Source organism: Oppia nitens, unplaced genomic scaffold (genome assembly GCF_028296485.1).
Source record: "Oppia nitens isolate AA-2021 unplaced genomic scaffold, nextdenovo-longstitch-racon4-pilon3 scaffold19_pilon_pilon_pilon, whole genome shotgun sequence".
Lineage (NCBI taxonomy): Eukaryota > Metazoa > Arthropoda > Arachnida > Sarcoptiformes > Oppiidae > Oppia > Oppia nitens.
In genome coordinates this window covers 831,160-854,042 of record NW_026533198.1, presented here as the reverse complement: position 1 = coordinate 854,042, position 22,883 = coordinate 831,160, and the positions used below count along the sequence as shown (strand labels likewise).

The 22,883-nt window shown below is 27.4% G+C and overlaps 4 protein-coding genes across 4 annotated transcripts; all 4 read right to left on the bottom strand.

Annotated features, from left to right (window-relative positions):
- Nucleotides 1-463: 463 nt before the first annotated feature.
- On the bottom strand, nt 464-2,204 carry LOC128966059 (ubiquitin-conjugating enzyme E2 N). The gene is made up of 5 exons (XM_054312863.1): nt 1,807-2,204; nt 1,618-1,719; nt 1,343-1,487; nt 690-830; nt 464-584 (listed from the first exon to the last, which is right to left on the bottom strand). Exons 1-5 carry the CDS (start codon nt 1,834-1,836, stop codon nt 538-540), a joined length of 465 nt encoding a protein of 154 aa, XP_054168838.1. The 5' UTR covers nt 1,837-2,204; the 3' UTR covers nt 464-537.
- Nucleotides 2,205-4,368: 2,164 nt separating this feature from the next.
- LOC128966045 (A disintegrin and metalloproteinase with thrombospondin motifs 20-like) lies at nt 4,369-12,370 on the bottom strand. Its single transcript, XM_054312848.1, has 11 exons — nt 12,202-12,370; nt 12,044-12,127; nt 11,634-11,905; nt 10,586-10,735; nt 9,025-9,456; nt 7,676-7,857; nt 7,442-7,575; nt 6,491-6,744; nt 5,838-5,967; nt 5,065-5,778; nt 4,369-4,512 (listed from the first exon to the last, which is right to left on the bottom strand). Exons 1-11 carry the CDS (start codon nt 12,331-12,333, stop codon nt 4,369-4,371), a joined length of 2,628 nt encoding a protein of 875 aa, XP_054168823.1. The 5' UTR covers nt 12,334-12,370.
- Nucleotides 12,371-15,847: 3,477 nt separating this feature from the next.
- Nucleotides 15,848-17,970, bottom strand: LOC128966054 (sushi, von Willebrand factor type A, EGF and pentraxin domain-containing protein 1-like). The gene is made up of 4 exons (XM_054312858.1): nt 17,442-17,970; nt 17,166-17,372; nt 16,906-17,082; nt 15,848-16,812 (listed from the first exon to the last, which is right to left on the bottom strand). Exons 1-4 carry the CDS (start codon nt 17,686-17,688, stop codon nt 15,884-15,886), a joined length of 1,560 nt encoding a protein of 519 aa, XP_054168833.1. The 5' UTR covers nt 17,689-17,970; the 3' UTR covers nt 15,848-15,883.
- Nucleotides 17,971-19,841: 1,871 nt separating this feature from the next.
- On the bottom strand, nt 19,842-22,680 carry LOC128966046 (endoplasmin-like). The gene is made up of 4 exons (XM_054312849.1): nt 22,490-22,680; nt 20,166-22,408; nt 19,987-20,073; nt 19,842-19,909 (listed from the first exon to the last, which is right to left on the bottom strand). The coding sequence occupies exons 1-4, from the start codon at nt 22,545-22,547 to the stop codon at nt 19,880-19,882; spliced, it is 2,418 nt and encodes an 805-aa protein (XP_054168824.1). The 5' UTR covers nt 22,548-22,680; the 3' UTR covers nt 19,842-19,879.
- Between the last annotated feature and the right edge of the window lie 203 nt (nt 22,681-22,883).

The following is a 22,883-nucleotide window of genomic DNA, read 5'->3' as shown; positions in this document are numbered from 1 at the left end:
TTATTTAAATTTTTTTTGTTTGTTTCTTTAAATATATTAATTAATGGTTTGAAAAAAAATTTGGTCCAATTTTGTTGTTGTTGTTGAATATATAAATTTATATATTAATATATATTTATAAAACTACTATTTTTTGTGGGTGTGATTTGAGAGATAGATAGTTAGAGAGATAGATAGATAGAGAGAAAAATAAAGAGAGAGAGAGAGAGATAATGTAAAAATACCGGTAATATTATACAGTAAATCAAAAAATTTGAAATTAAGCGGACAATTGGCTTAAAATTTACTCTTATTTTTTAATAATAATAATAATAATTAATTAATTAAATTTGTTTTAATATACGTTTATATACAAACTTATGAGAGAGAGAGAGAGAGAAAAAAAATGCAAATAATTAATGAGTAATTGTAATAATAATTATTATTATTATTATTAAAATCTAGCGTTGAATTTGGTAGATATTATTATTATTATTATTTATTTTTATTATTATTATTATTATAGTCTTCACATAATCCCGATGTTGTTGTTGTCCATCATTGTCCATAACTGTTCATTGCATACAATCGGGTCCAATCACGCGCTAAGACAATACATAAACAGACATTTTTTTTAAAAATCATTATATATTTGATCCAATACTACTACTACTACTACTACTACTACTACTACTACGACAATAACAAACCAGTTCTGATGGCTTCGCTTTCGTTGACTTTCCATTGTTCGGCCACATCGTTGGCCAGCGGATCGTCGGGATTCGGTGCCGACAGCAGTGCCTGAATGGACAGCAATACAGTACGGATCTGTAGAGCCGGACTCCACTTGTCTTTAGAAATAGAAATCAAATCAAATAAATAAATAAATAGATCACACAATTAGATCCAAACACCCAATTGACTATAACCGGTACTCTCTGTCTGTCTGTCCGTCAGTCTCTCTCTCTCTCTCTGTCTGTTTGTCTCTCTCTCTCTGTCCGTCTCTCTCTCTGTCCGTCTCTCTCTCTGTCCGTCTCTCTCTCTGTCCGTCTCTCTCTCTCTGTCTGTTTGTCTCTCTCTCTCTGTCTGTCTGTTTGTCTCTCTCTCTGTCTGTCTGTTGGTCTCTCTCTCTGTCTGTCTGTAGGTCTCTCTCTCTCTCTCTCTCTCTCTGTCTGTCTGTTGGTCTCTCTCTCTCTCTCTCTCTSTCTGTCTGTCTCTCTCTCTCTCTCTCTGTCTGTCTCTCTGTCTGTTTGTCTCTCTCTCTCTCTCTGTTTGTCTTTCTTTGTCTGTCTATCTGTCTCTCTCTCTCTCTATCACTCTATTGGATCAATTGGGAGGTTTATTAGATTAAATTTCAAATTACCCTTAAGTATATCCAAACAGATTCGGCCCAACTTATCGATGTTCGGATGGTATATCTTTGTCATGAATCTGACCTTCGGTGCCGACATCGGGTACTCTTCAGGAAGAAACAGTTCCAGTTTGAAGACTCCGCCTTCGAATGGCGACTAAATAATAATAATAATAATAATAATAATAAACAATAAGTAAAAGACAAACAAAAGAGTACATTCATTATCTAATCTTAACAATCGATGTCGTCATCGATGTCTAATGACTATATATATATATATATACCTCTTCAGGTCCGGCAACCACTACATGAAAATATCGGGCATTGCTTTCATCGGGAATGGCCGATATGCCCGGCACTGGTTCGGCCATCAGTCGCTGTGTTTCCTTAAATTTGTGATCACAAAAGACAATAGTCATTAGATTAGATCCACACAAACAATGTGACAATCAATGGATCAATTGATTACTTACTTTGATTATTCTTCTGGTAAGTACTGCCATCACTACTATGATATATATACCAACTATTGTCTGTCAACTTCACTGACACTTGGGATGTGTTTGGGATGTGATATCAATGCAATCAAATTGATAGTCAAAAAAAAAACAAAAATCAATTTTTTTTGTTATAATACAATAAACCGATTGATGTTTTAGTGTAATTAATAGTCCAATTGATATACAGTTTATATGATATATATATATATATTACACACACAAACAAACAAAAATTATTTTTATTTTTTTTTTTATATTTAGGATTCAATCAAACAATATATTAAATTATATTTACACTTATATTCAGTCATTTATTAGTATTATATACGATATACACTGTGTGTGTGTATAACAACTATACTATCATATACTGTACTAAATGGTTATTATACAGCAATACTTTCATATAATAATAATAATTTCCACTAAAAATATTTATTCCCACCCTATGAGAAAATTTCCAACAGGGGGGAATTTATTTTTTATTTATTTATTATGTTTAATTGTTAATGGTACAAGTTGTAATTAATTATTTTTTAATTTACAAATTAAACTCTTCATATAATTATTGTAAATTTATTAATTATAATTAGGGAGTAATTACTATCCACTAAAATAATATATTAAAAATATTCAATTGTTATTAGTAGTAGTAGAAATTAAATTAATTAATAAACCATGGTGATTATTTATTTATTTTTTAAACACAGTAATTATGTAGCATAAAAAATTATAATTATTGTTTTTTTTTATAAAAATACTAACATATAATATAATATTGAAATATAAAATATTTGGGAAATTTCCTCCCTATTTGTTTGGTTATTGTCATAACTCTCTAACACTAGACAATGTACTTATACACTGTATTATATTAATGTAGTAAACTGTACTGTACAGTGTGTGTGTGTGTGTGTGTGTGTGTGTGTGTGTGTGTGTGTGTGTGTGTGTGTGTGTGTGTGTGTGTGTGTGTGTGTGTGTGTGTGTGTGTGTGTGTGTGTGTGTGTGTGTGTGTGTGTGTGTGTGTGTGTGTGTGTGTGTGTGTGTGTGTGTGTGTGTGTGTGTGTGTGTGTGTGTGTGTGTGTGTGTGTATGTATGTATGTGTGTGTGTATATATGTATGTGTGTGTATATATATATATATATATATATATATATATATATATATATGTGTGTGTGCAATATCATTGACTTATTGTAGCACACAATGTATGGGTAGTAACAGTGTGTATGTATAAAACATTACATTGATCTCGATATCATTAAATAAAAAACTTATCTAGACAATTTATTTATAATAATTAATTATATTTTTTTTAATTGTACATGGTGTGTTGTCATAATTGTTAATTGTACCCAATAAATGTACAGGGATAATTAATTTAGTTTTATTTTAAAATTAATAATTTTGTGTAAAACTCTATTATTAGGATTTTTTCAATGTTGGAAATGTTTTTTTTTTTGATAGTAGTTTTGAACTTTTTTTTAATAAATAACAATTTATTAATATTTTTTTTAAAAATTATGTATTATTAATATTCTATTGAAAATATTTATTTTCTTTTTAAAAACATTAGCATCTAGGTATATATTTATATTATATATTAACTTATAATTATTATAATTTAATTTATTTAATATTATATATATAATATCATATATATATATATATAAATTACACATTAATTTTATAAATTACCAAAAAAAATATATACTAATTTATTTATTTTTTATTCAAACTAATTTTAGATAGTATAGATAGTTATTCTACCATAATTAGCCTGGAAACTTTAATATTAGTAAATTAATATATATATATATCTATAATTAGAAATAAATATATTAATATATATAAATTATATAACTTATTAGGCAACTTTTCTAGTTAACTATCATATATATATATATATATATATAATTTGATGATAATATAAATTTATATTTAATGATTATTTTTTTCATATATATATATATATATATATATATATATAGACACTCAATTTTAGTTTTATATTTAAATATTACCATTAAATTGTATAATGTATATTATAATATAGTATACAATATTGTATTAATAATAATAATACTAAATTATTTTTTTTAATGATGATGATGCCATTTATATATTAGAAAAAATAATTATCAAAAAATAAAATTATCAATAAAAATAATATTATCAAAAATTTTTTTTCCAATTATAATTTACTGTTTATTATATATTAGTAATAATAATAATAATATTATTATTATTAGTTGTGTCTCACATTATATGTGATTAATAATTTTAATAATAATAATAATAATAAATTATTTATTATATATATATATATTTTTATCTAATTAATAAATTATGCGTTTTTTTGTTTTTGTTGAAATAAATTGTTAAAAAAATGTTTTTGTTTTTTATAATACAAATATACAGAGAATAATAAATTAAATAAATAAATAAATAAATAGTTAAATAAATAATAGACATAATAATAATAATAAATGATTATATAATTTAAATTTTAAAGTATATATATATATATTCAGGTCATAAACAGGACTTTAGATAGCATTTTCGTCGCCGCTGTGGTCTCAGTGATAGTTCACAATAATTTTTGGCCACTTTGTGGCCGTCGGCCGAAAAACAGTCAACTTTTCGCCGTTGCTTTCCGTTACCGCACATCGATGAACACTAAAAGACATTAACAACAAAAAAATACATTATTATTATTATTATAAAATAATTACTATTATTAACAATTTTTAACAAAATAATTAACAATTTTATTATCTTAAATTAATATAAAATATATATAAATATATTTAAAAAGTTTTGTGTAGTTAACACATATTTAACACATATTTTTAAATAATTTTATTTTAAAATTAATAGATTATTTATTTTATTAATTAATAATAGAAAAAAACTTGTGTTTTAAAACTTTAAAAAATAGTTTCAGTGATTATTAAAAAATTATTATTATTAAATAATTACTATTATAATAATAATAAAAACAACAATTTTGTTATAATTGTATATATTATCTTAAATTCTTATAAAATTGATTGATTTTTTTAAGTATTAAAAAAAGTTTTTATGTGTAGTTAACAAATATTTAGTATTTTTTAAAATAATTTTCTTTTAAAAAAACTTGTGTTTAAAAATAGTTTCAGTGATTATTAAATCACTGAAAAATTAAATAATTATTATTATTATTAAACATATAATTTTTTTTATACATACCTGTGACCATTGAGAGGTTTTCCATACGAAAGCACAGGTATCACGTTTGCAACGGCCGATGCTTTTCGGTTTGAGTGACGGATCGCAAAACTGATTGGGTACGACCCGATGTGTCCAATCGATACACTGGATTGGCCTGAATTTGAATCCCTTACCGCACGATACCGAACACAGTGACCAGGCAAACGATTTCCATTGGAATAGACTACACGATCGATAGCATGGTCTGACCGGCGATGATCGTGGTTTTGTATGTTGCGGACATTGATAGTCGCCTCCGGCACCGGGATGTGATTGTTGTTGGACGGCTCCCGTGGCTGCTGCTGCTGAACACAATAGGATCCTTGATTGAGTACCGTTACCGCACGATACCGAACACTGTGACCACTTGCCGTACACCCATTTGGGTTCATTGATATTATTATTATTAGACGGCGGAGGAACAGGTGGGGGTTGTTGTTGTTGTGGTCGTACAGGTGCTTGTGTTGGTGGTTGTGGCAGTGGTGGTGCTGTTGGTGGTAGTGGTGGTCGACGTTGCTGTCGGTTATCATATGATTTTGTTGGTCTCTGAGTTATTGTCGGTGTTTTAGTAGTAGTAGTAGTAGTAGTTGTTGTTGTAGTTGTAGTAGTAGTAGTAGTCGGAGTTGTTTTGTTAATTGATAGCCAATATTGATATTCAATTCTAGGTGACGACAGATTACCGACACTTAATATCTAAAAATAATTTTAAAATTAAAATTAATTATAAAACCCTAGTCTGATAGCTAACTGACCTCAATATATAACTGTCTTTTCAATGGTTTGCTTGTCTTAATTGTTTCAGTGATTTCATTGGAACCGCTGTACTCGATGGTAGTGTCGCCGTATTGGACACTCTTTTCAAACAGACTGACCACAAAATCACTGGAAAAAAATTAATAAATTAATTAATTAAATAAATAAATTTATTGTTACTTTTTGTACGAATAATATTAATAATAATATTAAATTAATAATAACAAAAAAAATAAAATAAAAGTTAAATATGATATTATTATTATTATTATATTTTTTTGTAATATTTTAAATAGTATTGTGATTACTGATGATTTAGTTTTACTATTTATATAATTAAAAGTAGAAAAAAGTAATGTTATGTTATATATATAAAAATAATTTATATTTATTACTAAACTTATTATTTAAATGATTAGTTGATTAGTTTTAGTTATTTAATATACTGATAGCATAAATTGAACTTGATAAATTTATCGTTACAAAAATTAATTAATTAATAAATTTAACCTCACAAAACAAAACAAAAAATGGTCCATGGTAAACTTACTATTTCTAGAAATACAGTGTAATAGCTTTATATTATATATTATTGTATTTAATACACTATTATTAATAAAAAAAAACTTTTATTAATAAAAAAAATTATTACCCATTCAATAGATAAGCCGAATCGTGGGCTTTAATGGCCAGATAGTTATCATCGGTACTGGACGGACCATGCTGAGCTATACGTAGTTGGGTGGCGCCAATCGGTACCGTAATTACCGAATTATAGCCATAGCGGACACTGTGTTGGCCACCAAATTGGCCGGCAATCAGTTTGCAGGTACTGTTGTCGCCGTTGCATACGCCGCACAGATCCGGTCGGGCAGTACTTCCCAATATGTGATCGCAACCGGATGTCTATCGGATGGCACCCAACAAACAAAAACAAACAAAAATTGTTTTCTTTTTCATTATATAGACTAAAATATTTTTTTGTTATTAGTTTTTAATTTTATAAATATATAATTTTTTTTAAATGTAAATTGAAAATGAATTTTTTTTTTTGAAAGATAAGCTAATGTGTGAAAAACTTTTTTTATTAATAATTATATTGATATATATATATATAACTATAATATTATCAAAAAAAACTAATTATAAAATTAATACAGATTTTGAATCAATAAAAAAATTTTTAGAAATTATAATTATTTATATATTCTGTACAGAATATAATTAAAAAAATATTTTTTTTAAAAAACAACTAATATGTATTTAAATTTATAGTAAATTAAAAACTTATATATTTATTAATTATAAAAAATTTAATTTATTCCTATTTGAATAGTCAATCTTATATATAATTTAAAACTCATTATTATTGTTATTATTATATTTTTTTTAATTGAAACTGTATCAAACTTTCTAAACTAAATGTATCATGATCATAATTATAGTTAATTATAATCAATTAATGTTTAGCAAAATATATATATATATATTCTATGTTTAATATATTATAAATGTTTACTAAATACATAACTAACCAAAAAAATTAATGATAAATAAATTAAAAATTTAAAAAAAATAATAATAATTAAAATAAAATACTAACAATACATTTGCCTTTAATGCATACATCATACGAATTGGGTGAACAGGGAGTTCCGTCAATAACTTTTTGTTTGAGCAAATAGTAGGCACCGGTACCCATAACCGTACAGTACAGCTTACAGTAATCATCTTTAACTATATAATCACAACAACAAAAATTACTTAATAGATAGGTATGTATATCAATATATATAAAGTTTTTTTTTTTAAAATTGTTTGAATTGATTGGATATACCTGTTGTATAATATGGTTGCCATTTGACATCATTGGGCAGACCATAGATATTGAATGTCTGGCCATTGAATTCAAGGCATTGTTCTTCGCGTACATTCATGGCATAGGTGTCGCACTCGTGTGTATTACACGATCGATAGCGGATCCGTTGGCCGATACAGTATTTGCCACCAAATTGTGGCCTTCAATATAGGTGTAAAACATTTTTTTTAGTTAATTTAATTTATTTTTAATATTTAATTTTTTTTGGTTAGTTTTATTAGATATAATTTTTTTTAAATAATCAATATTTTATATTATTTAAAAAAAATAAATATTCTGTGTATTGAAGCAATTATTCACTATCACTAATACAGTAGTAAATCTATTAATAATTATTAATATTGATATTTAATTATTGATAGATATATTATTACATAAATTAATTGTGAAATATATGGTATCATTAATATTATTATTATTATTATGTAAATATATATATAAATACTATACCGTATAATATATAAATTATTTACATAATATACTGGCATTTATTAGATTATTTGATTAATGCTATTAATCATTATATAATATATAATATTATATATAAATATAAGATATTAATAAACAAATATTTATATTTAAATAAATAATTTAAAACATTTATCAATATATTTATTTTATTTTTTGATAAAATTTATTTTGTTATATATATATGATTTTAGTAGTAGCTTTATAAATGATATATCATTAATTTTACAATCAATTTATTTATTTAAAAAAATAATATTACTTATAAAAAAATACTATAATTAAAAACTTGATTTATATATTTTTATAATCTATAAAAAGTGGCATTTTAATTATTGTCATTTAAATTATAATTTATAAACTATTGATTAATTTAATAACGAATTGAAAGAAACTATTGATAATATAATTAAATCTATTTATACTAACTTTTTTTAGATCTTAAAAACAAAACAAATATCAATTGAATTAATAATTCAATTAAAGTTTTTTTTTTTAAAAAAACTATTATTTTTTTATGTTTAAAATCTAATAAAATCATATTTTGTGTTATCTCTACCAATTGATATACACTTAAATATTAAAGTTTTATATATTTAAAAAAAAAATATTATTAAAACTAAATAATATTATTTAATAATGCACTTGATCATTTTATAAAAATAATAATAATACTATTTAATAATCAGTTTTTAAAAAATTAAAAATATAAAACAAAATTAATTAATAAATAATAATATTAATATTAAATAATTAGCTTTTTAAAAAAATTAATATCAAACATAAGTAATTAATTAATAATTAACTAAAAAAAAATTAGTAATAAATATTTCAAATACTTAGGCACATCACAGTCACGAGTGGCCAGTTGTACGCCACCGCCACACGATCGGGAACACTGGCCATAGTGAGTCCATTGACCCCATTCGCCATCAATCGGATGCGATTCAATTCGGTCAATATCGACACAGTTACCGCGTTGACACCATTTATTATGGGCACAGGCAGTACCGTCAGCCCAGGGCATATGTTGGGTCCGACAGCCGGCACCTTCGACACTGATCGTACACCACAGTCGCTTACAGACAGGCATATAGGGACACACTCGGGATGTCCGGCCGAAAGCCAGTTGGCACTGGACATCGATGTCGAATAGTTCGCCCGGTTGTCTCAGTTCGAGCACTGGTAGCTGTTCGGTACGGGAACGCCATTCAAGTTCGTAGAGTAGATTAGCTGATGGCTTATCCAGTAGACAATCGCCATTGCCTTCACTGTCCAATATTCAATGATAATAATGATAATAATAATAAAAGCAAATAATAAAATTTAATATATTTAATTTGTTTTGTTAATAGAAATAGAAAATTACAATAACTTTATAATATTTTTAATTTTTGTTAAAATAAATTTATTTTATTTATATTAATAGTTATAATTAATTTTTTGTGTATATATTTTCAATGCAAATATGATTTTTAAAAAAAGTTGAATGAGTTTTAAAACAACAAATTGTTTATTAATCTATTGATTATTACAGTATATATTATTATTTAAAAAAACTTTATATATATAATTATTTAACTCTCTTTAAGTTTTTTTTTAAAAAAGGTTAAAATATATAATTATTTTACTATTAAATTATATAAATTTTAACATTTACTATAATTATTATTTTCATACGACATGCTTTAAAAAAAAAAATTATTATTATATTAATAATAATAAGTATATTATACCTAATATATCAATTGCAGGTAATTTTTTGTTTGTTTAGTGGGTGTGTGGAGGATGCGGGCGATAATAGCGGTTGACTATTGCGGAGGTTGTGGTGGTGGTGGTGGAGGAGTAGTAGGAGGAGGAGGAATAGGTGGAGGAAGAGGCGGTTTGATTGTCACAAAAAAACTCATGCGATTGTATATCAACAACAAAAATATTATATCATCTAATTAACTAATATTTATTTATTTTTATCACACAATTTAGTTGTCATATATTTAAAATTTATATAACGCCATAAAAATTATTTTTGCTATATATTTGTATCTGAAAATTATTATTATTATTTTATAACCATTATATATATATACAGATAATATATCAACAAAATAAATATTTTTTAAAAAAAATCACCAATTAATTAGACATTTAGATTATAGACAATATTTTTAAAAAATAAAATAAATATTCTAACAAAATACAAATACATGTATATATATATATATATATATATATATATATTAATATAATCTATAAGTATAATCAAATACAGCTTTAAATTGTGTTAATTAAAAAAAATTATGATTGATTGATAATATCGGTAAATTGATTAATACATTAAAAAAAATTAAATAATTTAATATAAATTATTGTTTGTTTTGTTTGTTTGTTTAAATTACTTACTCAAGAAACTGTGTCATATGATATCGGGAACACTGAGACCAAGTCCACGGATGACTTGTATAGTCCAACATTCGGGCCATTATATGATGTCTTTGTTTTTCTTCCACATATTTTTCGCATTTGTCGTCGTCGTCGTGAGGAATACTTAATCTTTTTTTTTAAATTAAATTAATTTTTTATATATTTAAAAAAAATTATTAATTCATAATATATATTTTTTTTGATAATATAAGTAAAATATTATAAATAAATTTTTTAAGTAAGTCTATGTTTAATATGATTTTAAATATTGAGAAATTAATTAAAATTTAATTGATATATCTTATATTATTTGTTAATAGATATGTTTTTTCAAATTTATTTATATTATTATTATTAATAATACTGTATTTCTGATAAACAAATTATTTGATGATAATTTTTTAAAAAATAAATAAATTTATAAAATAGAAAATTTAAGTTATACTGTATTTTCAATTTATTTTTATAAAAAAAATATTCAATAAATTTGCAAACTATTTACTTCAACTATATTATAATATAATAATAATAATTATTATTAGTATTATTATTATTATTATTATTATTATTATTATTATTATTATTATTATTATTTCTGATAAACAAATTATTTGATGATAATTAAAAAAATAAATAAATTTATAAAATAGAAAATTTAAGTTATGCTTATAAGTTAACTATTTTTAATTTATTTTTATAAAAAAATATTCAATAAATTTGCAAACTATTTACTTCAACTATATTATAATATAATAATAATTATTATTATTAGTATTATTATTATTATTATTATTATTATTATTATTTCTGATAAACAAATTATTTGATGATAATTAAAAAAATAAATAAATTTATAAAATAGAAAATTTAAGTTATGCTTATAAGTTAACTATTTTTAATTTATTTTTATAAAAATTCAATAAATTACTAACTATTTGCTTCAACTATATTATAATTATTAAAAAAAATTGATAATTAAATTTATTTATAAATTTTATTTTTTTTTAAAAACTCATAAATAACTTACACGTGTGCCAACTCGTGCGCAATGGTAAAGGCAGCGCTCAGACCGTTGTCCTCAATGACCGCACAGCTGGCACTCGGATCGCATATCTGTGCCGATTGGGCCAAACCCAGTGTATCGCATGTGTTGCTCATACGGCACAAGTCCTCCCGTGTCAACAGTATGGCTGTGTCGTAGTGTTGAGGATGACTGTCGTTTGGCTTGTTCTGGATGTACTGCCACTGACAGAACTGGCGAAGAGTTTTATGAGCCGATGAATAGATTATTTGTCGACTCTTTTTTCAAAAAAAAAATAAAATTATATGATATTTTCAATTATTATCAGTAATAATAATCTAATCTATTATTAAAAAAACTACAGTACAGTATATGGGGGGCGGGCACCCTATAGGGTACAGTTATCTACTACATACCTGTTCATCATCGAGTATATCCATCTTAACCAATGCAATACTGATGGCATTACCGATGCTGGCGTCCTTATAGATTAGTTCAACCTAATTAATTAAAATTAAATTAATTATAATTAATTAATTAATTAATTAATTAATTAATAATAATATCTACTGACAGTGGCCATCAATGCCAGCAAATAATGTCGAAGATTGTGTCCATGATATTGGGCCATCTTTGCGTCGGCGGTTATCATTACTTCAATGTATATTTCCCGTGAATACCAATGTTTTTCGCGGGTCATTGACATGGCTTTGTGGTGCTGGTGTTGGTGTTGGTGTTGGTGGTGCTGGTGGTAGTGGTGGTGGTCAGTGTTATCGGTGGCCAAACTTATAGCTAAAATAATAATTTTTTTTTTGGTAGCAAATAATGCATTATATTTGTAATATAATTTTTTTCAAATAATAATAATTAATTAATTAATTATACCTATTATTGCTGATGATATAATATTAATTAATATTATTATTATTAATAGAAATTTGCCATTAGTTTTCATTGACCACATTATCCAAATTGATGGTCCCAATTGGAGACTACTGTCACCTCAACAACAACAAAAATAGTCAAGGTAACAATAATACCAGGGTGCTCTAAAAATTATATATTTATATGTGTGTGTGTGTAAAAATTTGATATCAAAAATTTAAAAAAAAAAATAAAAATATATAATAAATAAATATTATTTTTTAATTCAAATGCAAATATATTTATTCTATGCATAGTATACTAGCATATACTGTATCTAATGTTTATGTTAGTATTATTATTTTTATTTTTTCCAGCAAAAAAAAATCAAATAAAATAAATAATAAGATATCACATATCATCCACCAAACAGATCCAATACTCACCCTTTTTTTATATATATATATTCAACAATATGGGTATATATATATAAATAAATTATATATATATATATATACTGTATATCGATAGCACTGTTATCACAACTCAATACTAGTATTATTATTATTATTAATAATAATACATATAGTAGTGATGATGATGTTGTTGATGATGATGCTGATGATGATGACTGTAGGCATCACTACTAGTTGTAATAGTGGCCACAAAATTATTGTCCACTTTGCACATCATCGGTAACTTTACATTTTCACAGTATATATATATATATCATATATATAAATAAATATATATTTAATTAAATTAAATATATATATTATGATAATAAATGTCAAAATAATTAAATGCCATGTTTTCTGTGTGCTGCAAGTGTTTTGGGCTTAAAAGTATTAGTATTAGTAGTAGTAGTAGTAGTAGTAGTAGTAGTCGTCTACGACATGTGGGATCATCACATCATCAACTATTAGATGGTTTGGTATGGGATGGGAGTTCAGTAGTCAGTCAGGAACTCATATAACTTTTATGGGTGTGACATGTGTTGCTTAGGATAAGTATTATTATTATTATTATTATTATTACATAACAGTAGTAAAGGATTATATAATAAACAACAAATTTACATATAATATATATATATATACAGTATATATATACAGTATAAATATAATCACCAAAAATATCTTAATTTAGCCAAAAAAAATTATTGTATATAATATATATACAGTATACTGAATATTTAGTTTTTCAATTATTTTCAATAACTTATAATAATAATAATAATAATAATAATAATAATAATAATAATAATAATAATAATAATAATAATAATAATAATAATAATAATAATAATATATTCTTGATTATAGAATTTATCATATGGTAATAAATTAATTTTTAAAAAATTAATTTATTGTATATATATTTTTTTCTAACAAACAAAAAAATAATAATAATAATAAGAGATAATAATCATTATTTAAAATTTATTTAATTTATTAAGTTTATTATATTAATAATAATAAGATATAAATATTTTAATTAAAATTTATTATTATATATATATAGTTTTTATTATTATTTCACATATATATTCATTTACTAATTAGCATTACTAACATTTTCAGTATTTAAATACTGTAGTTATTTTAACTGTATATTTTAGACTATACTAACAATTATTATTATATGGTATAAATGGTTTTTAAAAACAGTTTACTTAATATTATTATTATTATATAAATAGAAACAGTAATTTACAGTATATTTTAAATGTATGTTTTTTTTTGTTTTGTTGGGTACAGTGTATATATATATATATATATATATATATATATATATATCCTATAGTTATATTTGTATACAATTTAAAATTATATCTGATTTAATAATGAATATAAAACACAAAAAATATCAAAATTTTTAAAAAATGTTGAAAAATGAATTAATTAACTAATTAAATGATATTTAATTATTAAAAATATAGTCTATTAAAATATGTATATACTGTATATACTTTATATAGTATTATAATTTAGGGTAAATTATTTTTTTTTGTATAATAAATTTGATTATTTTGTAAAATATAACAATAATTAAAAAAATAATCATGGCTAAATTAATAATAATAATAATAAAAATATATTAATAAATCAATTAATAATGTTTATATTTTATTATTTGATGAAAAATTTAATTGATTTTAATAATCAAATTATTCAACAACAAAAAATAAAAGCAACATTTATTTTTGGTTAATATAAAATTACTGTATATATAAACTTTATATATTATATATTAAAAATATTTTAATATAAAAATTTAATTATTTTTTTACTTACATTAACTGTAATACAGTATAACACTTACTTATAGTAAAAAATATATACTAGATGAAAACTATTATAACATTATCGAAAAATTGTTCAATGTCAATTTTTGAACATAAAAATATATTTTAATTTAATTGTATATAAGTTTTTAGCTTATATTCAAAAAATTCAAGTATAAAAATAAATCTATAAATAAGAGCACCACACAAATACAATTTGGATATACATATATAAAATAAAATAAATTTTTTTATTATTATATATTTAAAAAAAGTTTTAAAAATTTACAACAGTTTTGTTTGATATAATTGTATATAAAAAAAAAATTTTAGGGGTTTTTTTGTTGTTTCAAAATAAATCATTAGACAAAACATAAGTTCCGTTAAAAAGAAAAACAATTATTATTTTTTTTTAAGAACAGCTATTTATGTGAAAACTATATTATAATAATAAAAAAATATTATAAAAATTCGTAAAAATACCAAAAAAAAAATGATAATAAAAATAATGATTTAATAGACAAAATAAAGTTTGTCTAACAAAAAAAAAAGATTCAATAAATAATCTCTATTTATATATACAAAAACAATTCGTTATATTTGACAATCTATAATAATAATGATAATAAATAATAATAATATATTGATAATCACATTATTATTATTATATCGCTTTTTGTTTGTTATATTTGTTGAACAAAATTGATATTATTTTTTTAACAACAAAAAAAAACAGATAAATTTAAAGGCAAACAGTTTTGTTTCGATGTTTTACAGCAAATATACAGTATATTAACGGTATATAAATATATATCAATAATAATAATAATAAAAAACAACAAATGCTTGTAAAAAAAATTCTTAAGTAATAATTATAAATAATTATTTATCAAATATATATATAATATGAATATATATATATAAAAAATGAGTTTCAAAAAGTATTTATGAGATATATATATAAATATAGATAAATATAATTATAAAACATTTTATAATAATAATATAATTCTAAGTTATGATATTTAAAAAAAAAATGATAAGTATAATAATAATTCAATGATAAATACATAAAATAATAATAATAATAATAATATAATGAGACCTATAAATCAGTGACAGGAACTGTAGGCTTGGATGGTGTCTGACGGAAGCATTTCAATTCATTTTGATTGAGCATTATATTGGTTTTACTCTGTCGATGATTGTAGTGACCAAAGTATTGCTGCCATCGACGCCGTTGCAACTGTTGCTGACGCCAACGGCATACAACTATACAGGTAATCACAGCTACCATCACAGCCAGTCCGGCAATTGATGTAATCAATACAGTCAACTGGTGACCACTGCTGCCGCTTAGAGCTTCAGCTTCAGTGTTGTCTACCGAACATTTCGGTAGCGATCCGTTCCAGACACCACTGGGCAGACAGACAAGCACTGGACTGTTAGCTAAGGAGCTGCTACCGGTGCAATAAAACATGGCTCTGGTGCCCACTTTATAGCCGTTACCTTCGACTGGTTTCAATGTTGTATTATAGTAGCCGTCGGTTGCGGCTGAAAATTCGCCCAACAATGTCGATGGACAGTAACTATTTTTTTCGGGACAATGAGGCGGTCCGCGTGACCATTGGCCATCTGACAGGCACTTGGATGAAGCTTTTGTCTTGGAACTTGTATCACATGAATAGATTATCACATCGCCGGGCCTATAGCTGCCACTTTTGGGCCGTGAAGGCAATATACGAAGACCACTGTGCGGACGGACGGGTGACTCGCATCGGATCATCTGACATATCGGTGCTCCTCCTCCAGCAGCAGCTGCTGCTGATGCTGGCGCTGCTGCAGAGGTTGTCTGGTTAACGTCATGCAGATCGCTCCACGAGTCGTCCTGACGACAATACCGAATGGCCGATATTGTCATCAATTTGTAGTTTGAATTGCATACGTACTCGACTTTACTATCGGTACGTCTCATCGGATCGCTATAAACCAATCGACCGTTATCTATGTCGGGCAACTCTGGACATTGTTTCACTAAAAAAAAAACAAAACAAAAACAATATTACAATAAATCTTAAGTAAACAATTCAAATAATTATTGTAGTATTGCTTTTCAGGCACACATACTCTGACATTTAGGTTTTTCCCGATTCCAGGTACCGTTAGCCCGACAGGTCAGCACTGGTACGCCGATCATACGGAAACCCTGATGACATTCATAGTTGACATTTGTATTGTAGCGCAATTCGCCGGTCACCTTACGCGAACTGTTGTCAACATTTCCCGGATCTGTACACTTGACGGCTATTTAAAACAAAAAACAAAAAATAAATATTTAAACAAACCGTTGCAATGGCTGACTATATATATCATATATATACACATACGCTGACAAATGAGATCAATTGGCTGCCATCGAGGTTTCTGTTGGTCATCGATTTGTACGCATTTGGTTTCATCGTTACCCGACTGTTTACGGTAGCCGTTATCGCACGAGTAGACAGCAATTTCGTCCAATTTGAATACATGATGCTTCTGGTTGCGCATCAAATGTGAGACAGCGTTGGCTACCGATGGCGGTTCACCGCAAAATACTTCGGGAGAGATAACCAATAATTATCGGATCAGTTATTAATTGGTCACCAAGTTTTCAATTTACTTACAAAACTGTGTGTTACGTTCAAAACCGCTACTGATATGATTGTTGTTGTTGTTGTTGAGGCCGCCACCGATTCCGCCGCCCGATTGTTGACCAACTGATTCATTGGTGGCAATCACTGGCCGATGGCCGCCGGCAATCATCAACACCGCAACGATTACAACCGTAACTGTTTTGGTGGCGACGACGGCTGCGGCGGTGATGGTTGTGGCCAACAATTGGCGATAGTTATCAACGAATGTGTCCGTCATGTCATTGTCTGTATTTATTCGGTGACCAACAATTCTTCGGTGGACAATGTTTTCATCGGATCCGATGTTTTAAGTTTTAATTGATCTCTTGTTGTTGTTGTTGTCGTTTGGTTTTCAATGTCAACAGTCATTCATTCAGACATCGTATACACAAAACAATACAAATGTATTAATACTCAAAACTCATTGTGTATTCAATAATACAATATTATTATTATTATTATACAGTATATTGTATTCATAGATAGGATTTACTGTATTATTATTATTGACGACTCATTTCTCGCTGTAATCTCAACATACCTTTACATTACATACATTACATCAGACTTCCAGTACATAGACCACACTAAAACAATACAGATTTCAAACTTTATATTAGATACTGTACTTAATATTTGGCGCCCCTTTTAGTTTTAAGTGATAGCTTTTTTTTGTGTTTTCTCTGTATAACAATTACCGGTTACTGTACAGTATTATTGTGCAGTTGAAGTATTAAAAAAGATCTCTCAATAAATAAAATACACGGAACAGTAGTTTTTTTTTTTTTAATACTTGGAATACACTGTACTTATAGTCTAAAGTCTACATAAAGTTTGTACTAAAAAAAAAATTCAGTGCAATGTATGGGTTGGGCTAACATTACACACACACACACACACTGTTGGGCTTAAGTGTAAAGCAATGTTTCTTTTGGAATAAATTATTATTTTCAATAGCAATATATAAAAAAAAAGTAATCGATTATATTCAAAACCAAAACAATAATGGCAATTAATATTCATTTTTTTTAAATTTATAATTGATAATAAAAATTACATGATTAGTTAAATATTTTTTATGTAATTTTTATTTAAAAATATATAATTTAATATAAAGTTTATGGGTTTATTTCGGCTTATCAGCTATTATTCAATATATTGTTTTATTTGATTTCAACTTTAACTCATTCATTCAAAATTTATTAAATAGTAACGATTGTTTGATGCATATGCTGGCAATATAGCTGGCAAGGGGGGGGGACGGAATTTTTATAAAGCATAGACTATATGTTTGCATAGTTATTATACACACTATTTTATTTGTATGTACTGTATATATATATTAAGTGTAATCTATGTGCTTGTGGTGCTTATACTATTGTTTTGGTTTTGAATAAAATCGACTAATTTTTTTACACACACACACATACAAACATAACAATACAGTACTATTGGTTTAATACACATACAGTAAAACACTGTAAAACTGTTTTTAACAACAAATGTCGACATTTAATACATACAGTGTTTATACACATAAATACTGTAAACTTATAATAACGTAAACATAAAACACGTGTTGTTTTTTTAATTTTAATTTAATGGTTAATGCGATGATCATTGACTACAAAAAAATAAAAATTATCATATTTTAGATTATGAGCCAACAGTATCTGATCCGTATTCCCGATAGTTTGGACAAACAGCTACTCGATGGTCAACGTATTGATCTGTTTGGCGGCGGCGGCGGCGGACAACATATTATCGGCGGCGGTAGTGGCGGCGGAAGTAACGATACCGACGATTCGCCGACAATTATTGGCTACAGTTGTCAGTGTTTTCCGTCGACCAATCTGATCAAATTGGACCGATTGGGCGGCAACAGCAGCGGCGGCGATGACAATGATGTCCAGTATTCGTCCACTTCGCTTATCGACGGCTACATTGGCTTTAGACTGTGTCCGCGGACGACGACGACAAACACCGCCGCTGCCGCCGCCGATAACCGACAAAATGATGCGGAAAATTGGCGGCCACTCGACAAACGACATATTGTCGAACCAATTGAAGATGTAATCAAATTAAGATTGAATTCATTACAAGAATCACAACAACCACAACAACAACAGCACAAACATCGGATCAAAAAGGAAACAAAACGAAGAAAACATTAATTAATTAATTAATTATATAATTAAATAAAATTATGGTTTTATTTGTTGACAAAAAAAATTTGTTTGTTTTGAATGTTATGATAATTTGTATTCAATTTAAATAAAACAAAAAAAAATAGTAATAATTTATATTATAATTAATAACTAAAATGATATTTTTTGCGGTAAATTATATTAATAATAATAATAATAATTGTAATAAATATTTATCAAAATACTAATTATTAATAATTAAAAAAAATATTAAATTAATTATTAAAGTTCTTCGTGCTCTTCATGTGTCAGCTGTAATCAAAAACAAACAAATCATTGAATTAAAAAAAAAGTTTTATAATAATTAGTTATATATAAGACTACTGTACCTCTTGTTCGGCATCTAATGTCTCGATATTATCACTGCCTTTATTGCCATTATTGTCATCGCCTTCATCGTCATCGTCCTCATCGACCTAATCAATAGATAGATATAGAGAGAGAGAGAGAGAATGAATTAAAAACACGAACCATATTATTATAAAGAGTGAAATCCCAAAACACATACCTGTGCCGACTCGTCGACGCCCAAAGTCTTACGCAATAGTGTCTCGACTCGTTGTGCAAAAGACGACGTATCGGCCAACATAAACCCTGACCTCAGTGTTGCCGTTTCGTACATCAATAGTGCCATATTGGTGGCGGTCGGATCCTGTTTGTCGGCTTCTATACGGCGCAACAGTTCTTTGATGAGCGGATGTCTGGGATTCACTTCGAGTGTCTTCTTTTGGCTTAAATAAAAGTCACGCATAGTGTCCTGCGATTTCGAGTGGGCATTACTTCGGGCCAATCGTTCCATATTACCGGTCCAACCGAATTGAGAGGCTACCAGTGCGCAGGGCGAGTCATGCAAACGCTGTGATACCAGTGCTTTGGCAATCTTGTCTTTAAGTACATCCTCGGTCAGCCATTTGGTCAATGGTTCCAATTCTTTTTCCAGGGCTTCCTGTTTTTCTTTGGATCGTTCGTTATCAGTCAGTTTTAGGCCATCTTTGGCTACATTTTGGAATTTCTTCGACTCAAACTCTGGCAGAGCAGAGATGGCATATTCGTCGACAGCATCGGTCAGATAGAGTACTTCGTAGCCTTTTTTCAGTAGTCGTTCGACAAACGGCGAACTGGAAACCTCCTCATAGGATGTACCGGCCATATAGTAGATCATGTCTTGTTTGTCTTTCATACGGCGCACATAGTCGGCCAGCGATGTCAGCTTAGCTGATCCTACTGTCGATGAATTGAATCGCAAAAGTTTGGCCAATCGAACCCGATTGGTAGTGTCTTCGATGACACCGAGTTTGATATTAGTCGAGTACTCTTTCCAAAACTTTTCGTAGTCTTCGTCCGATAACTTTTTCAACATATCCAACGTTTTGCGGACCAACTTCTTTCGTATGACTTTCAATAGTTTGTGTTGTTGGAGGTTCTCGCGGGAGACGTTCAATGGTAGATCGTCGCTGTCGACAACGCCACGAATAAAACTCAAATAATTGGGTATAATATCTTGCATGTCATCCGTGATGAATACCCGACGGACATACAGTTTAATGTTATCGGTTTTTGTACCGTATTTGTTGAATGTATCCGATTGTTGCGATTTGGGTACAAACAGCAGGGATTTGAATGTTACTTCTCCTTCGGCAATGAAATGTGTTTTGGCCAGTGGTTCGCCGGAATCTTTGGTAATTGATTTATAAAATTCATTATATTCTTCATCAGTTATTTCATTTGGTTTTCGGGTCCAAATTGGTTTCGAACTGTTCAGCAGTTCCCAATCCCAGACAGTTTTGTCGATTTTTTTGGTTTTTGGCTTTTTCTCCTCCTTTTCATCTTCAACTTTGACATCTCCATCTTCGTCTGCAGCAGTAGTTGTTGTTTTCGATTCGGTTGTCTGATCCGAATCCAAATCGTCATCAATTGGTTCTTCTATCGACTCCGTCTTACTCGACCACAAATAGATTTTGAAATTAATAAACTGACTGTATTTGCGAATCAAATTTCTTAGAGTGTCTTCTTGTAGGAAATCTTTGGCCTCGTCTTTCAGTGCCAACGATATGGTTGTTCCTCTCAGCAGAGTATCGCCGCGCGGATCGTCACTAATGGTAAACTCGGCTGAATCTGATTCCCAGATATGTTGTACAGGATCTTCGTTATTCTTCGATGTTACCACCACTTTGTCGGCTACTAAAAATGCCGAATAAAATCCGACACCAAACTGGCCAATCAAATCGGACATTTCGCCCGAATCTTTTGTTTCGGTCATCTTTTTGAAGAACTCGGATGTACCCGATTTGGCTATTGTTCCCAAATTGTTGATCAGCTCTTGCTTGGACATACCGATACCGGTGTCGGTAATGTGCAACATATTGTTATCTTTGTCGGCTTTGATCCTAATTGTTAGCTCCGGTGTCGAGTCCAGTGCACTCTTGTCGGTCAACGACAACAAACGGATTTTATCCAAAGCATCGGAAGCATTGGATATCAATTCACGTAAGAATATCTCTTTGTTTCGATACAATGAATTGATAATCAATTTCATCATACGATTGACTTCGGCCTGAAAGACAAACTTTTCGGCCGATTCGCGCATCTGTTTCATCTGCGATACGGACAGACCATCCAATTTGATGGCCTCTTCTTCACGGGCTACTACTTCATCGTCAGTTCGCGAACCTTCTCGTTGGGCACCCAAGTCTTGATCAACTGTCACACCAATTGATTCGCCCTCGACATCATCGTTGGCCAAACTTATGCCTATTTAAAAACAATTAATTGATTAATATATTATCAAACAAGTTGTCAATTATTTTTTTTTTTGGATGTCCTATCACTTACCTATTAGTGATGATACTATTAACAAGAAAACTAGTGTCTTGTGTCCAATTGATCCCATAATTGTGACCACAAATAGTCTAAATACCGGCTAAACGCTAGTCATGTATACAACAAAAAGTGATGACAATTAACACTAGTATTCAATGAATACTTTATATATACTCCTCTCTCTCTCACACACAATGTATGTATTGTATTGTATATGAAAATAACATTAGCCATCAATAACGACTGCATTGTTTTCAATACCCTATAATTGTATTGAATTGTAAAACAATTCAAACTATAGATTATAAAACCGGACGTAATTTATTACCATTTGAATGTAAACAGTCAATGATAGCCAATAGAAAAACTACACATTTTAAAACTAATTACTTGTCGTAATACTATT

Excerpts from the sequence above, each read along its gene's own strand:
- LOC128966054 (XM_054312858.1), bottom strand. The coding sequence starts at position 17,688 with ATGACGGACACATTCGTTGATAACTATCGCCAATTGTTGGCCACAACC. Across the intron at positions 17,083-17,165 it reads AATTGATCTCATTTGTCAGC|CCGTCAAGTGTACAGATCCG; the intron begins GTATGTGTATAT and ends TGTTTTAAATAG. Across the intron at positions 16,813-16,905 it reads GGAAAAACCTAAATGTCAGA|TGAAACAATGTCCAGAGTTG; the intron begins GTATGTGTGCCT and ends TTTTTTTTTTAG.
- LOC128966045 (XM_054312848.1), bottom strand. The coding sequence starts at position 12,333 with ATGTCAATGACCCGCGAAAAACATTGGTATTCACGGGAAATATACATT. Across the intron at positions 11,906-12,043 it reads ATATACTCGATGATGAACAG|AGTCGACAAATAATCTATTC; the intron begins GTATGTAGTAGA and ends TTTTGAAAAAAG. Across the intron at positions 5,779-5,837 it reads AAAGACAGTTATATATTGAG|ATATTAAGTGTCGGTAATCT; the intron begins GTCAGTTAGCTA and ends AATTATTTTTAG.
- LOC128966059 (XM_054312863.1), bottom strand. The coding sequence starts at position 1,836 with ATGGCAGTACTTACCAGAAGAATAATCAAA. Across the intron at positions 1,488-1,617 it reads TGGTTGCCGGACCTGAAGAG|TCGCCATTCGAAGGCGGAGT; the intron begins GTATATATATAT and ends ATTATTATTTAG. Across the intron at positions 585-689 it reads AAGCGAAGCCATCAGAACTG|CGCGTGATTGGACCCGATTG; the intron begins GTTTGTTATTGT and ends GTATTGTCTTAG.
- LOC128966046 (XM_054312849.1), bottom strand. The coding sequence starts at position 22,547 with ATGGGATCAATTGGACACAAGACACTAGTTTTCTTGTTAATAGTATCA. Across the intron at positions 22,409-22,489 it reads AATAGTATCATCACTAATAG|GCATAAGTTTGGCCAACGAT; the intron begins GTAAGTGATAGG and ends GTTTTTAAATAG. Across the intron at positions 20,074-20,165 it reads GCGTCGACGAGTCGGCACAG|GTCGATGAGGACGATGACGA; the intron begins GTATGTGTTTTG and ends TCTATTGATTAG.